Here is a 15129-nt window from a genome sequence, read left to right as displayed (position 1 = left end):
GCAACAGCCTGACCCAAAGTCATTCTTGCTCCACCCAGCCCTCATTTCCTTCTCCTCTCTTCTAGGCAACAAGAGAGTGCGCCAAGGGCACTTGGCTTGGTGCTCTCCCTGCTGGTGTGGGGCTGGTCCTCTGCTTCCCCCAGCAGCACACGAGCCTTCCCACCACCCCAGTCCCCTCCACTCACACCCTCATTCATGTGCTGAGACAAATGGGCTCTCAAAGGTGATGCTCAGGATGCGCCTCTTTCATACAGCCAGGCCATCAGTACAAGCTTACAGCTGAACCTGTGTAGAAAATGCACAGCCAGAACAGAGCCTTCACATGTTTGTCTCCCCCAGCTCTCCCATGGTGCACCCCCACCATTTCACCACCAGCCAGATCCTCCCCATGGCTTTAGGTGCTGTTTCTGCACTCCAGAGTACTGAGTTTGCCCTGTCCTGAGCTATCCCCATTCCTCCTGCCTGGAATGATCCCATGCTTGCTCTGTGCCACCATGTGTGGGTTTTGTGTCTCCTGTTCCAGCAAAGGGCTAAGGCCATAAATGCATCTGCCTGGCCAGGCCATGCAGAGCATCTGAGATATCCATAGAGCCCTCTGTCCTTTGAGAGCGGCCTGGCCTGCTCTGAGGGGTTCCCTTCACCTCAGCTCTTTGCTTCACCAGCTGTCACCCCTCCATCTCTCACCCTCAGGTCAGGACAGCATGATCATACAGGCTGCTCCAGCACCGCATTCCCATTTCTGCCTCCAGCATCCTGAATCCTAAGGACCGTGACCATGGGCCTATTTCTCAGAATTTCTTCTTCACCTTCCTTCCTCAAAACAACAGTTTAGCTCTCCTCTTTCCTTCATCTTCTGACTTCTGACTCCCCAGCACCAAGCCCAGGTGCTTGGAATTCCACACATCCCTGTCCCACAGTCCTCCCAGAAGCACACACAGCTTCATGCTCCCACAGCCTCCGTTTCCCCCCCTGACCTGCCCCTTTGCTACCCCAACACCACCATGTCCATCCAACTCAGCCCCCAGATCAGAAACAGGCACCAGCCTGTCCTTTCTTGCTGTGCAGAGGTGAACACTGAGTGCTGGAGAGGACTGTCGTACCCAGGAGAGCTGCAGGAGGTGAGCAGATCCTTCTGGGAAAGGAGGCAGCCAGGAGAACAGCACGGCTGCAAAAACTACAGGGGGACTCGGTGCTGGGAAGGATGTGCCAATCCACCAGCTCTGCCCTGGAAGTGACAGCTGGATAAATAACACAAGAGAACCCTCACGGCAGAAAGCCCTGCTGCTGTTTCCTCCTGCAAACAACTGCCCCAGGCATGCCAGAGGAGCCCCTGCTGAGAGACAACTCAGGGGACGGGTGTGTGCTTTCATGTCCAGTTTTATTAGTGTTGCATTAGTACCATAAAATAGTTGACGAGGTCGAGCACGTTGCGGTTTGTTCCAAAAAAAAAGGCTATTTACATTTAATCTGTCTTCATAAAAAACAACCCTAGAACCCAAACAATACAACAATGAAACAGATGGACAGCTCGGGAATCTACAAAGTGGTAACGTCCCCTCACAGGCCGCAGTCCGGACAAGCCTGGTGCCACGCAGCCCCAGAATTCAGGCGCTTCCCCAGGGCTGGGGCACGTCCGCAGCCGGGCAGGCAACGCTCTGGCCACTGTCCAGCCACAGCTCCAGGCAGCAGCTGACTGGATGTGGCCCCAGAACAGTGCTCTTCCTTCAGGAAACCAGCGACCTGCTACTTTACAAGTTGGCACGTCCCCTTCTGCCCCAGTGTGTCCCAAAGCACCAGAGTGAGCCTTCCTGCAGGAGCCGGCCCTGCCAGGCACATCTCCCATGAGAACACCATTGAAGAGGCTCCAGGAAACCTCCAGGAGATGCTGCTGCTCATTTCTGGCATTCTCCTGCCAGGTTAAGCCCAGAAGGAGTGTCACATTAAAATGCCACTATTCAAATATCTTCTGAGATCAAGACCCCCCAGATGAAGGGGACAGACACTGCATCCAACCTAACTTCAAGAAAGCTCCAGGGCCTCAAGCCCTTTACAGTTGCATGGCAGGTCTGTCCCAATCCCAGTTTCCCAATCCCTTAGCACACCAAGCAGCAGGAACAGACCACTGTTCTGCTGCCCCTTGACATGATTTCCCTCTTAACCTTGGAGATTCCAGGTGCAACATCCTCTGTCCTGGCTCTCCAGCGCTCTCGCCGGCACACGCTGCTGGTGAGAAACACAACAGGGCCTTTGTTGCAATCACAGGTTAAGCACAGGGCAGTGTGGCTCCTGGCTGAGTATGATGATGGAAAGCAAACAGGCACATCTCCGCAGCCCCAGAAACCTCCCAGCCACCTACCCTGGCCTCTCTGCAGGAAAAAGCCACAAGCTTTGTGTTCTAATTAAAGCAGCGCAACATAGCCAAAGAGCCCACGGTTCTCCCCAGACTCATGTGTAATTCAGGAGGACTCTGCAGTTACCGCTGCGATGCAAAGGGTAACAACTGACCCGGATGGGAGCTGGAACAGCCCCACGGGGTGTCCCTGACATCCCCAGGGCCACAGCAGAGCCAGCCCTGGCTGAGCGCCAGCAGGGCTGAAGCACAGCCTTTGTCTGCGGGAAACTCAAGCCAGAGGGTCAGGAAGCACTCAAGGTGCAACACGATGCCACGGAACTCTTCCCTCTTTCATCTGCTCTCCGGAGCCTCTAAACTAGGTCAGCGCGGCAGCTCAGCGCCGAGCGCACCCGCTCCCCAGAGCGCACCCCCGGGCCAGGCACAGCCTTGCCCACAGCGCCTGGGAAAGAAACCAGAGCTCTGAGAGGCCTCAGCCTGAGGGGCAGGAGAGACTGGCCCTGTGGAGGGCTGCGGTGAGCTCTGGGACACACCAGGGGACACCACCTTCAAAGCACCTCCTGGCTGGAGATCCACTCAGGTGCTGCCCACCCCAGGCCCTGCCCTTGCTGTCAGACCACACAGCTCCAAAGCAAGTGACACAGGAAACAGCCCCGCTGAGTTTCCTCATGTGAGATGTACCTTCCCTACCCAAACTCTCCAGAGCAGAATACAGTGGTGCTGTCTCTGCTCTAAGCCATCCTTCTGCACTCACTGATGTGACCACAACCATCCAACCCAACAGGCTGGCACAGCTCTGCAGGCACAGGCCCACTGCTGCCCCAGAAACTCTTCCTGCTCCCACAGTGAGGATCCCTCGTCAGTGGAGCTCACTCCTGGCATGGTCCCCCCAGAAACTGTTGGGGAATTTGGGAAGGTGGGAGATCTGAGATCAGTCACTCACCCATGGCACCAGGTCTAAAGCTCCTTCCCAAAACAGTCTGAGCCACGTGCTTTGACAGTCATTTTTCTTAGAGACAGAAACCTGTATCTACTCCAGAGAGGGAAACAAACAGCTGCACAAAGTGGCTCCACAGGAAAAACAACAGAGGCACAACAACCTGATCAGAGCTGTGCCACCAACTTTGCATGCCAGCCCTTTCCTCCAGGGCCAGGAAACACCACAGCCACACTGGGCACAGCACACAGGCAGGCCCAGCCTGCCACTGCTGGACTCCCTCTGAGATAACAAGGCTGAGAAGTCGGGATGTTTTCTTGCGCAGAATACGCATTTCAGAGCAACAACATCTTTCCACAGGGGAGAAACCAAGCCCTCAGGTTTACAGAGTCTCCTGATGAATTTGCTTGAATAAAGTTAGAACAAAACACAAACCAACATGAAATGCAACAAGCAGAAGTGTTTCTCTCACACATACACACACACACATACACACACAGAGTACAGCAGGGCAACACACATTTGATAGGCAGGACTCTGGAAACCCTGTCCTAGCTACCAGGTTTTTTCTTTACAGTAGGTTGAAATACAAAGAGGAGCACAGTGATGGTTCTCCCCTCACCCCCCAGTAAACAAAGTTATTGCAGTTGGTCAGTCCACCCCACCTCTGCAGCAGCACCAGAGCTGCCCAGGCTGCACACAGCTGGAACCCAGCCCAATCACCCTTGTCACACCAGCGTGAGATTCAAGGGAGAAATCACACACTGACTAATCTCCTTTACAAAGCTTTTTTTTGGATGCGACAGCCTCGATAAAGATGTGATGTGCTTACACACCCTCTCCCACGCTGTGCTGCTAGGCAACGCTATCCAGCCCCAGAGCATCAGCTCAGGTCACCCAAAAACATCAGCTGAGGGACACAACAATATCCCCACTACAGCCCAGCTTCTGCCACAGCCAGGCACACAGCAGGCAGGAAGAACAAAGTATTGCAGCTAGACAGTGTGTCCTGGCAGCAGTGTGCCACCAGGCTGGGGACAGTGTCCCCCTCCCCTGCATGGTTTGAAGGGAATACCCAGTCCCTGGCCACCTAGGTTGCCCTCGTGCTGGGAAAGGGTTTCACAACATCAGCTGGTGAAGCAGCCCAAGCTGCAACAGGCACAAGACCCAGATCTCACCTCAGCACCTCCCTGCTAGCAGAGCACACCACCAGTACCTGCCCAATGGAATCTGGGTGGTCCCCATGCAGAGCAGGACCCGCCGTGCTGCGCAAAGGGGGGTCCCCAAGCCTTTAAAAACCCAAGGGTAAGGGACCAGGTTAAAAAAAAAAAAAAAAAAAAAAAAAAAAAAAGTTCGAAAGCATCACTGTCCACAGAAAGTGCCTTCTGGCAATGCTCACAGAGCCTGGCCTGCCCGCAAGGAGGGGGACCCAAAAGGGCCCATCAGAAATTTCAGTCCCTTACCCTCAAATGCCAGATATGTTTGTTTTTCCACATGGCAACAACACCCTGCTCTCCATAGCCCACCCACCACCTGACAGAGCAGCCTGTGCCACCTCAGGTGTGCAGTGTGACAATGGGCAGGAAGGCAGCAGGACACGCAGAGTGCCTGGCTGGCTTCCAGTCCAGCCACTACAAGAATGCATCACTCCACAGACAACAGCTCACCTTCCTGGGTTTGTGGGGGTTTTTTTGGCAAATTAATATTCTTCCTATTATTTTTTGTTCTTATTTTATTTTATTTTTTTTAGAAAGCAGTAAAAAAAATCTGCAGCTGTTAAAAAAAATCCTTTCCCTTTCGAGGCTGGACAAGGTTTTATTGACAGGTAAATAATCGGTGTGAGTATGTAAATAGCAGCGACCCCACTGACATGGTGCCCCTCAGCAGCACAGCCAGCTGGGGAACACAGAGACTGGCTCGGTTTGGTCACTGTCAAAGACCTGGGACACGGGAGTTTCCTTACACTTTGTATTTCCCTAATTCCTGTTCCTGCCCAGCCCTCCTCAGGCATCGCTTCAGCACAAACACCTGCCTGTCCCCGTGGCAGGCTCCATGCTTCAAAGGGGATCTCCTCTCCAGACTTCCCTAACTCTGCAAGTGGCTTGTTTTCCACACTGGACAGCTGAACTCCCTCCAGACTCGCTGATCTCTCATCCTTTGGCAGCAGGAAGAAAGACTGGCCATCCTTTTCTCCTAGAAGTACAGAGCGGGGGCCAAACGCACCAGAACGCACATGATCTTCTGCAAAATCTGTTTGAGCTGATCCACGGCTCCCCCAGCCCACTCACACCAATGAGGTCTCAGGTTAATAAGCAGTGCAGTTACTCAGCTATCTGCTCATAAGTGGTAGGTGTTCTTGGGTAGGTTGCCTGCTCCTGACAACTCCCCCACGACTTCACGTTGTCAGCACATCTATATTTAAGACTGGTTTGTTGGGTTTGGCTTTTTTTTTGCCTTTGTTTAAAGGGGTTTCCTTCCTTTGTAGTAAACTTAAGAGTTAATAGAAAAAAGTAATTCAAAAGTAATCCAAGCACATCTGTAATTAATTCTGCAGGAGAGGGCAGAGCGATGCGAGTCAGAGTTGGCACGCAGTTCCTGGCTCCTGGTGTGCAGTCCTCGGGTGGGCAGAAGGTCCCTGTGCCGAGCACAGCTAGAAGTTAGATTTGGAGTGTCCAAATATGCAGATGGGAAAGTGCTTGACATGAGAGGACCACTGTGCTGCCAGCTGAAAGAACTTGACGTCGTTCCACTCCACCCCATCGATCAGGACTGCAGGGGAGGGTAAAAAGAGAGGAGAGTTAGAAAATACTGAGGGGAAGTGGCCAGCCTGAGGCAGCTCTGCCAGAAATCCCCTTGCAGTCGGCAGAGGGAGGCCTGGCCACGGTCAGCTGCTCTGTCCCACCCAGCTGCACCCACGGGGAGAAAGGCTCAGGAGCACACCAGGTTTAGGGAGAACAGCTCGGATTGTTGTCCCAGCATCACTCGCTGACACCAGAGCTCCCCACACTGCTGATTTCAGCGTCACCTGATCCAGCTTCTCAGCTTTCCTAAGCACACTTCATTTTCTTTTTTGGGCAAATGCACTTTTACAGAGATGGACATCAGTCTCTCCTCACTGGCACTCTCATCAGGACATCCATGTCTCCCAAAGAGGTGACACATGCCCTGTGAGCACCTCTCATGCCTGCCAGGCTCAGGGACAGGGCCTGGATTAAGGAGGTGACCCAAGCAGGTCCCTCTGTTGGGGATTACTAACTGAACAGGCTACAAGGGTATTTTTGCCACTGGATGCCCAGCTCCACTGACAGACACTCCAGGTCTGTCTACGAGATGCATATATGGCTCCTGCTGTGGCATGAGCACATGGCAGTGTCCTGCCCAGAGGAGCAGCCACAATGTCACTGCTCGCCACCAACCAGCACTTTCACCAGATGTGCAAGAGAAACAGGGGATGACAGAGAGGGGAAGTCCCCCATGCTGGACACACTAAAGCCCATTCCCCAGGAATATCCCCATCACGCTGGCTCCAGGGCACAGGGCAGGACACCAGCTCAGCCCTTTGCCTGCAAGACATTCACAGCATGTGAGCCTTGCCCAGCACCCAAAGGGATGCAAGCAGTGCACTCACCACGCAGCATGTTCTGCTGATGTTTCGCTGTGCAAATCAACCTGCTGATTCCTTCAATACACTGGCTCTTTGACTCAATCTCCTTGTCCTTTGTCTTCTTGGGCAAAAACATCACTGGAAGGAAAGCAAACCAGCACAAAGTGAATCTACGCCACGCAAAGGAGCTGCACTGATTCTTGTTTGAGTTTTTGAATTTAAACATTCATGTCTGAAAATTCTTACTCTTAAGATCCTCCCTTCTTGGCAGCAGTTTGTAAGTTCTGAGCACCATCACTGATGCACAAGAGCATCTTATCCCTACATGTCTCTGTGTGAAGCCTTCCCAGCTCATAATCCTGACCCCAAAGGGCATCTTCAGGTAACTCCTGCTCTGTTGGGACACCATGCAGGGAAAACATCTGCAGTGCCAGGCCTGCTGCACTGGCTGTGGCCCAACACAGCCTGGGCTGCACAGACACCTGGAGAGCAGGAGGGATTACAAAATGGGGGCAGCTGGTGGGTAGGGAAGGCCTAAGGAGAACTAAAGGAGGGTCTGGTTCCCCAAGAACTGTCCAAATGCATGAGCAAAGATATACAAACTGGTTTCACAATAGCTGGTTGTGTGGAACACCTCTGCTGCAGGCTGGGCCACCCCAGGGAAGAACATTTGGAGTGCCTCAGGACTGCCTCTCCCAAAAGCACCACACTTACAAAGGGTGTCACCAGGGGTGGCAGCTCCAGGGCCACAGCTGTGCTGGCCTGGCAGTCACCCGGCTGCAGGGTTATGCACCCATGTCCTGCAGTCCAGGGGGCTCTGCCAGCCTTCTCTCAGGGTCCACCAGGAGTCACTCCCAGGCCCACAGGCAGAGGATGTTGTGAAGGACAACTACTGGCAGCCAAAATGTAAATGAAGAACTGCCTTGCTGCTTCCTTGAAAACAATTTGTTGCAGAGCTGCTCTCAATTTCTAAAATGTTTCACATTATCCAGGCCAGGAGCAAATACAAAATCACTGACGACATTCAAAATGCCATTCTGTTACTTTGCTTTGAGAAAATAAAGCCACGAGTTTAAGAGCAGGAGAGTATTTATCTTCTACTTCCTTTTGACCCACAAAGCATTCTGTACAAAAACATAAGAATTATAAAATCATGGAATTGCTGAGGTTGGAAAAGATCTCCAAGGTCATTGAATTGGACTACTAATCTAACACTGCCAATTCCATCACTAAACCATGTTCTCAAGTGTCAAATCTGTACATCTTTTAAATACCTCCAAGCATGTAGGGATGGTGACTCCACCACTGCCCTGGGCAGCCCGTTTTAGGGCTTCACGACCCTTTTGGTGGAGAAATTTTTCCTAATAGCTAATCTAAGTCTTTCCTGGCAAACCTTGAGGCTACTCCCTCATTACCTGGGGGAAGAGGCTGACTCCCACTTTGCCCCAGACTCCTTTCAGGTAGTGGTAGAGAGTGATAAGGTCACTCCGAGCCTCCTTTTCTCTGGGCTGAACAGCCCCAGTTCCCTCAGCTGCTCCTCCCAGGACTTTGCTGCAGATTCTGAATCATCCCACTGGCACTTGTGTGGGGATGGGTGCAGGAGGAGAGTGGGAGGCCCTAGACTCCAGTTCAGGGGGTATTCCTGTTTTGTCACCTCACAGGGATCTGTGGGCTTCTGTTTTCCCCTACATGCCTTTTTTATTCTCTGTGGCTCTTTTGAGCTAAAGCCTCATAGGATGGGGATATCATCCCAGAAAATACAGCTATCCCAAGTTTCCAGCACACTGCCAGAAAGGAGGGGCACATTTACTCTCCCTGGTGGGGGGGCATAAGCTGCCTCTTATCTAATCCCATACCCCAAAACGGCACCAGCAGGCTCCCAAGGAGCACAGGGAAAGTGTCCAGGCATGGTCTTCTGCATGTTCTTGCTCTGTCCCCACCTTTGTTCTTTTGGGCTACACCATCTTAGTTGTTCAGCCATCAAAGTGAACACATCCCCTTTTTACCTCCCACAGAGGAACCACCCTTTCAAACCCTATCACTTTATGCAGTCACTTCTCACCAACTGATTAGGACTTTGGGGACAAAAATAGGACTGAGGTGCTGTAATCCAGCACCGACAAGTCAGGCAGCTCTGGAGCAGCAGGACAGGGACAGAAGGACACCTCACCTTTTTTGTTTTTTTCTTTTGTCACAACAGTCATGGACATGGTTGGTGTGGTGGCGATCTCACCGCTGGCAGGTAACCTGCTGACCTGGAGGGACCGGAAAGTGCATTTCAGTGTGTTTTTGGTAGTGGAGGGGTCCTTCTTCTCCGGGTCTCTCTTCCTGTCCACGGGTGGAGCTGCAATCCAGTAATCCACCTGCAGCCCCATCAACTCAGCACCGAGGCCCTGGCTGGGAAACAAGAGGAGTGGTAATTTCTGCACGCCTCTCTGCAGGACTGCCATTCCCAGTCAGAGGATAAACACCTGGATCTTTGGGGAATCAGGCAGTGACATTTCACAGTGAGACTCAGCAATTACAGAAGCCCAAGAAGTCACCCCTGAGAGATGCAGCCTGCGTCCCATTGCACAGGACCTCAGTGAGCCAAGACAAGCTGCAGTTCTGCTGACCTGACCTGCTGCAGCCATGAGGGCGAGGAGTGGGGAAGGGAGCACACAAGCACTTCCCTTAGGTGATGCTGAGTTCTGTGACACAGCAGCAAAGGCAGCTCCTGAGGTGGCCCAGATTACCTTGTCTTTGAGTGGGGGAAAAAAAGGCAGTAACCACCTTGCTGCTGCCTCCTAAGCACTGATGAGTGACTCTCATCAGTTTTGGCACAGCACTGCCAAAACCAACTCTCTGCTGGGGTGAACAAAGCCTTGGCAAGCACTCAGTTCCCAGTCTCCTTGACTTGCTTTTTACAATTGCCTACCCCCAAGCCTTGCCACTTGCTGGGGAATTCCACTGTTGGAAAAAAGTATTCTGCCAGCCTTGTGATGTTTGTTAAACAACAGCAGATTTCAGGATATGCTCTGTTCTTGAAAACTCCTGTGCATCATGTGGTAGCAGCTGTGCATCACCAGAACATGCTGCCAGCCCTTTCTTGAGCCAGCAAAGGTAAGATGGGCAGCCTGGGAAGCTCCAACCCCTTCCTGCCCCTGCCTCTCACTCCTAACCCTGAGGGGAGCAGGGCTTCATCATTCAGCAGACCTACAAGTGACAGCCTATACTTCTTCCAACACAGTGACAATCTGTTGAATAATACACAAGTACTGGACAAAACCCTGAATTTATCTACCAGTCTGTGTCCCTAGTTTGAGAAATGGCAGTTGTTAAGGAAGATGAATCTGTGATCTTGAATGAAATATGTATCCCTCTGCACCACCCGTCTAATAAGAAACTCAAGGTAAAACAAGGACGTCCCATCATTACAGTCTTCTCAGCAAATCATTTCCTTTTCTTTGCCATTTATTCAGCTAAAAGTCAGACTGCAAAGCAGAGTTCATCTTTGATGACTAAAACCAGGTTTTTGTTTCTCAGGGCAATATTCAGAAGTGATGATGATGGATGATGCTTTGGAGATGCTGCTTCGAGTTTTAAGGCTCCTTTGCATCCCATTTCTCAACCCAGTCATAACTACTAAGCATGCTAATATTCACTAGGCCCAGGCAAGACTTTATGTTCCACTCCCAGTTGGAATTCACATGGCTTAATCATTCAGTTTGGGTCACCCTCAACCCCCTGTGTGGTCACTTATGGATCAGAGGAAATGGAACAATGTTGAATCTACACTTCCTCATTTCTTGATTTTACCACACAGTATGAAACCAAACAGTACCAGATTCCTAGAGCTGGGGTGTCAGCTTCAGATTTATCACATCCAAGGCTCACAACTTTAATACCCTACGCTCAGGTGGCATCAGTTCCCAAACCACTCCCACCTCTGGGAAGCCCATGCACAAGGCTCGCACACAAGGATTCAGCTGTGCTCTCCGGAGCCTGCACAGCCCCCAGCTCTCTGCACTGCCAGCCAGCCACTGCTGGGGCACACAGGGCTCTCCTGCCATCAGACCACAGGGACACACCAGGAGGAGCCTGGGGAACTAGGCCCCTGGCACTAACACTTTCCAGTGCTGGGCACCTGAACTGGCACTTTCACATCTCCATTTCCTCGTGTTAAAAGGGAACTCTTAAGCCAATTTAAGAAGTCAGAGGTTAAAGGTCCCTGCAGGGCACTCTGGGGTCAGATGAAAGGTCCCCATTCAGTCTCCAACAGCGACAGCAGGGGACGCTACTCAGGGAGAGCACATAAGCCCAGCCTCAGAGCATGCCCGGGCACTTCCCCAGCCTGACAAGCACAGGGTTAGGGATGCCACAGGGGACATCCCTGAAACATCTTTAGCAGATCTGCTGTCCGTGATTTTGTCTGAGCCCTCTTTGATCTGCTGCTGCCACAGAAGCAGCAGAGGCAGACATGATTCCTTCCTTTCTCCCTTTTAACTGAGCTCTTGCAGTGTCACTGTGTGCTCCCAGCTCTTGTGCCACGGGCTTCAGAGAATCCCAGAACTGTTGGGTTGGAAGAGACCTCCAGAGATGATCCAGTCCAACCCCCCTGCCAAGGCAGGGTCACCTGGAACAGGTGACACAGGGATGCATCCAGGTGGGTTTGGGATGTCTCAGAGAGGGAGACTCCACAACCTCCCTGGGCACCTGTTCCAGTGCTCTGCCACCCTCTACAAAGCCCAAACCCCCTGACTTTGCACAACTCAAGTGGCTTATCGCTTTCCTCTCCTCTCCTGAACTGCAGAGACCAAATGCTTCTAGTTTCCCCTTCTCACAAGGCTGCTGCTATGTCCCCTTAGAGGTTCAGGGGAGTTAACAAAATCAAGAGGAACCTCACCAAGTGCCTCTGAGTACTAGAGCTGCACACAAAAGTGTCAGACAGTGACACCAACATTTTGCACAGCAACCAAAATGAAGAGTCATGGCCAGGGCAAGCCTTACTGGCAATTCGCCCTTCACCCCTAAAGATTTCAGCTAAACCAGGGCTTAGTATTACCTACAGGTGCAGTCCCCTTGCTGTTCAGATGTGCTTTCAGGCACACACATGAATGGGAGCTGCAGTTCCACCTTACAACTGCCAGCACTACCCTCACAGAGGAAGTCATCAACTCCTTCAAAAGTCACTCTGACCTTCCACTCACTTGACCATTACAAACATAAGAATCATGAGGGATTAGCCTGGCACCCACGTGTACGGAGAGTCGGTAATTTTTTTGAACACTTATCTTTCCAAGAGAATCCTGCCCTTGAGACCTGCAGCCTTCTTACTAAGTGAAAAATCCCCCCTGCCCTCCTCAGCTCCTTGTCAGCCTCAGCAAGGAGGTTAAGGGGAAAGGTGACAACTCCAAATGTTTGCTAGAGATGAAGAAAAAACTACGGGTTTTCCTCTGGAGGAGTTCTCTGCCATGTGTATGCCAGATAAGCCAGCCAATGGAGCTGTAAGGAGACAAAACATGGTTTACCTTGGGGAGGAGAAGCTGCCTGTAACAGATGGTGAGGAAGGGGGCGTGGGGGAGGCTTCTTTCACAGCAGGAGACACGGAAGGCGGGGTGGAAGAAAGGACAACGGAGCTTGAGGGAGCTGCGTCATCAGAGTCACCTTAAAAAGAGGAAGTCAAACTGTTTGCATTTGTGTCACAGCACAGAACACTGGGATAAAGCTCAATCTCCTTGTCCATGCTCCTGCTGCACAGGTTTGTTCAGATTCAATCCAGAGGTCAGCTGGCCCATCAGTTCTGGCTGGCTCCACACTTCCGAGGGGCTCTGTATGTCTGGGTACAGGGCAGGCACAGACACTGACACTCCTTGGCCTTCCTCATTTGGCATCTGCCCTCCTGAGGTTTGCTCCCAGCTGGTTTTGAGCCTCCTGCACAGCCACAGCCCAGCTCATTGATCTCCTACAGGGAATCTCCCCCTGCGACCACCACTGCAGGGCAGCACCACTCTTGGAACCCAGTACCTCTGGGCGATCACAGGGATCTCCCCACTCCATCTGCCTCCACCCTCCACACCCAAGCTTTCATTCCCTTCCTGTTGGCCCTTTAGGATGGTGGGAGCACTGTGGCAGCAAGGAGTGGCCCACAAAAGGACTGCCTCCATGCACAAACCTGTGTGTAACCCAGGACACAAGAATCTGTGTTTGACAGTGAAGCAATACAAGAAACAATCCCAATACAAAGAAAACAATATTCCTGTGTGTATGAAGGAGAAAAAAAAAGTTCTCATTGACAAACTAGCATCATCCCATGTCTGTGTATGTAAGCAGACAGTATCCTGTATATCAGCTTTGGACTTCCCCAGTAAAAAATAAATGGATCTAAAATTTTGCCCACCTTGAAGTTCCCAGGCACTGAATTTCATTCAGCAATTGAGCCCACTGTAGGGAGACAGGCATGAACTTCTGATTAACTGCCTCCTCAGGCTGAACCAGGAACCTCAAACAACTGTAACAGTGAATCCACCCCACTGACACCATCAGAAAAATGGTGTCTGCACAAACGTGAGAGTAGAGCTTCCCTGGATGTAGGTCTGGGAATTTCACCTGGCCTGAAGCTCCATGTAAAGTAACAAGAAAAAAGGGCTGCTCACGAGAGAGGGCTCTTCTTCTGCAGACAAACCATTGGGAGCTAATAAAATCCAGTTCCACCTCAGAGTGGTCCAAGGCACCAGCAATGGACAAGTCTGCTCAGCCTGTGAAGCCAGGCTCCCACCTGCTGTAGGACACAGAGAGCACAAACACAAGGTGTTCCTTACCCGATGTTGCAGAAGATTGTTCCACTATTCCAACCTTCACCACCTAAAGGGGGCAAAACAGAAGAGCTCTATCAAATACAAGCCCCCTGAACTTGAGGAACCCAAACCCCAGCACTGAGCTCATCTCTGCACTCTCCATGGCACTGTCACTGCAGTCAGAGAAGTTAAGGAGTCCCCTAAGAGCCAGGCAGGTCCTGGCAATGTCCAGCCAAGCAGAGTCATCTCACATACCTTACCTGACCCCCACAAAGGACAGCACAGAGCCTGCAGAGCTGTTATAGACCTGCCCAACTCTGCACAGCCCTTCATCTCCAAACTATGGCAACTCCAGGGAGGAGAAAGGTTCAGAAATGTCCCTTCAACACTGCTTTGATGCATCTGCTGAATTACAGACGCACTGCTTTCATTGCTCAGGAGCAGCCACTTCCAGGGTGCAGCATAGCTGGGGTTTGTTAGGAAACCACAGAAGCAACAAAGTACAGTTTCTGATCAGGTTATCTATTCTCTAAACAAGGGAAGTGTCCAGCAAAGAAGATAAAGCCCCTACCAAAGCCTCTGGAGGCAGACAGGGACAAACCACCACATGGCCAGGTCAGAACAATCCAGATCACACTGTAATAAGGGCACAAATGTGTGTGGCCAGTCACCAGCTGGCACATTAAGATTAATGATAAATGTCACTGGCAATAACTTGTGAAACAGAACATGCTGCAAACAAACTCCCAAGAACACACAATGCCTAGAAAGATAAACTGGCCCTTGGTGATGAAAGCAGAGACCTTCTGCAGTGATAATCTGCTATGGTACTCAGGGATCATCACTCTCAACACTACAGAGAAGAAGCATTTTTAAGGTCCTTAAGAAACTTGTATCCAGGGCTGATGTTGACCCTACACAAATGCTGACAAACGGGAAAGAGCTGCAAAGGGAGCTCAGGTCAATAAAACCTGCAGTAGAATGAGAAATTATGTCACGCAGACTGTGTGGTTTGAAAATAGAAGGTCATTAAGTTCAGACACGACCATGTCTGGATCACATCTCTAGGGAGCACATTTCTGTAATACAGGATGAAAAAAAAAAAAAAGTTAATTATTAGAAGCGAAACACTTTTGCAGAGTTTGGAGGGCAGGGAGGGGTATGCTCAACAGTAGATCTTGGAGAGCTCTCAGGCTCTCTGGTGGATTCTCATTTAGATCCAGTCTTGAAAAAGCCATCATGAATTCAGCAGTGTGTACACAGGCTCCCTGAGGGCTCACTGGCTTGGAAGAAGGAGGCTTCAGCTCAGTTTGGCCAGTCTCCACCCAAAGGGCAACAAATCATGCTCTGGAGTGCAGCAGCCATTTGTGCTGTATGTGTTAAATGCCAAGAGGATGTTTCACAGGCTGTCACTGGCTGTGAACAAGAGGAGCAGAGTTAGGGGAGGAACAAGCAACACAGA

General features: G+C 51.3%; 1 protein-coding gene across 5 annotated transcripts in view; it reads right to left on the bottom strand.

Moving 5' to 3' along the window:
• Positions 1-1359: 1359 nt before the first annotated feature.
• The window catches only part of PACS2 (phosphofurin acidic cluster sorting protein 2), a 77808-nt gene continuing 64038 nt past the window's right edge, over positions 1360-15129 (bottom strand). For all 5 annotated transcript variants that reach the window (XM_063406733.1, XM_063406734.1, XM_063406735.1 and 2 more), the window contains 5 exons: positions 13692-13734; positions 12402-12537; positions 9062-9288; positions 6916-7029; positions 1360-6056 (listed from right to left, as the gene is read on the bottom strand). In XM_063406733.1, the coding sequence (XP_063262803.1) occupies positions 5938-6056; positions 6916-7029; positions 9062-9288; positions 12402-12537; positions 13692-13734 (639 nt within the window). In that variant the 3' untranslated portion in view covers positions 1360-5937. The remainder of the gene's footprint in view (positions 6057-6915; positions 7030-9061; positions 9289-12401; positions 12538-13691; positions 13735-15129) is intronic.

Source organism: Prinia subflava, chromosome 10 (assembly GCF_021018805.1).
Source record: "Prinia subflava isolate CZ2003 ecotype Zambia chromosome 10, Cam_Psub_1.2, whole genome shotgun sequence".
NCBI lineage: Eukaryota > Metazoa > Chordata > Aves > Passeriformes > Cisticolidae > Prinia > Prinia subflava.
Note: the sequence above shows the minus strand (reverse complement) of the source record. Positions and strands in the feature narration are given on the sequence as shown.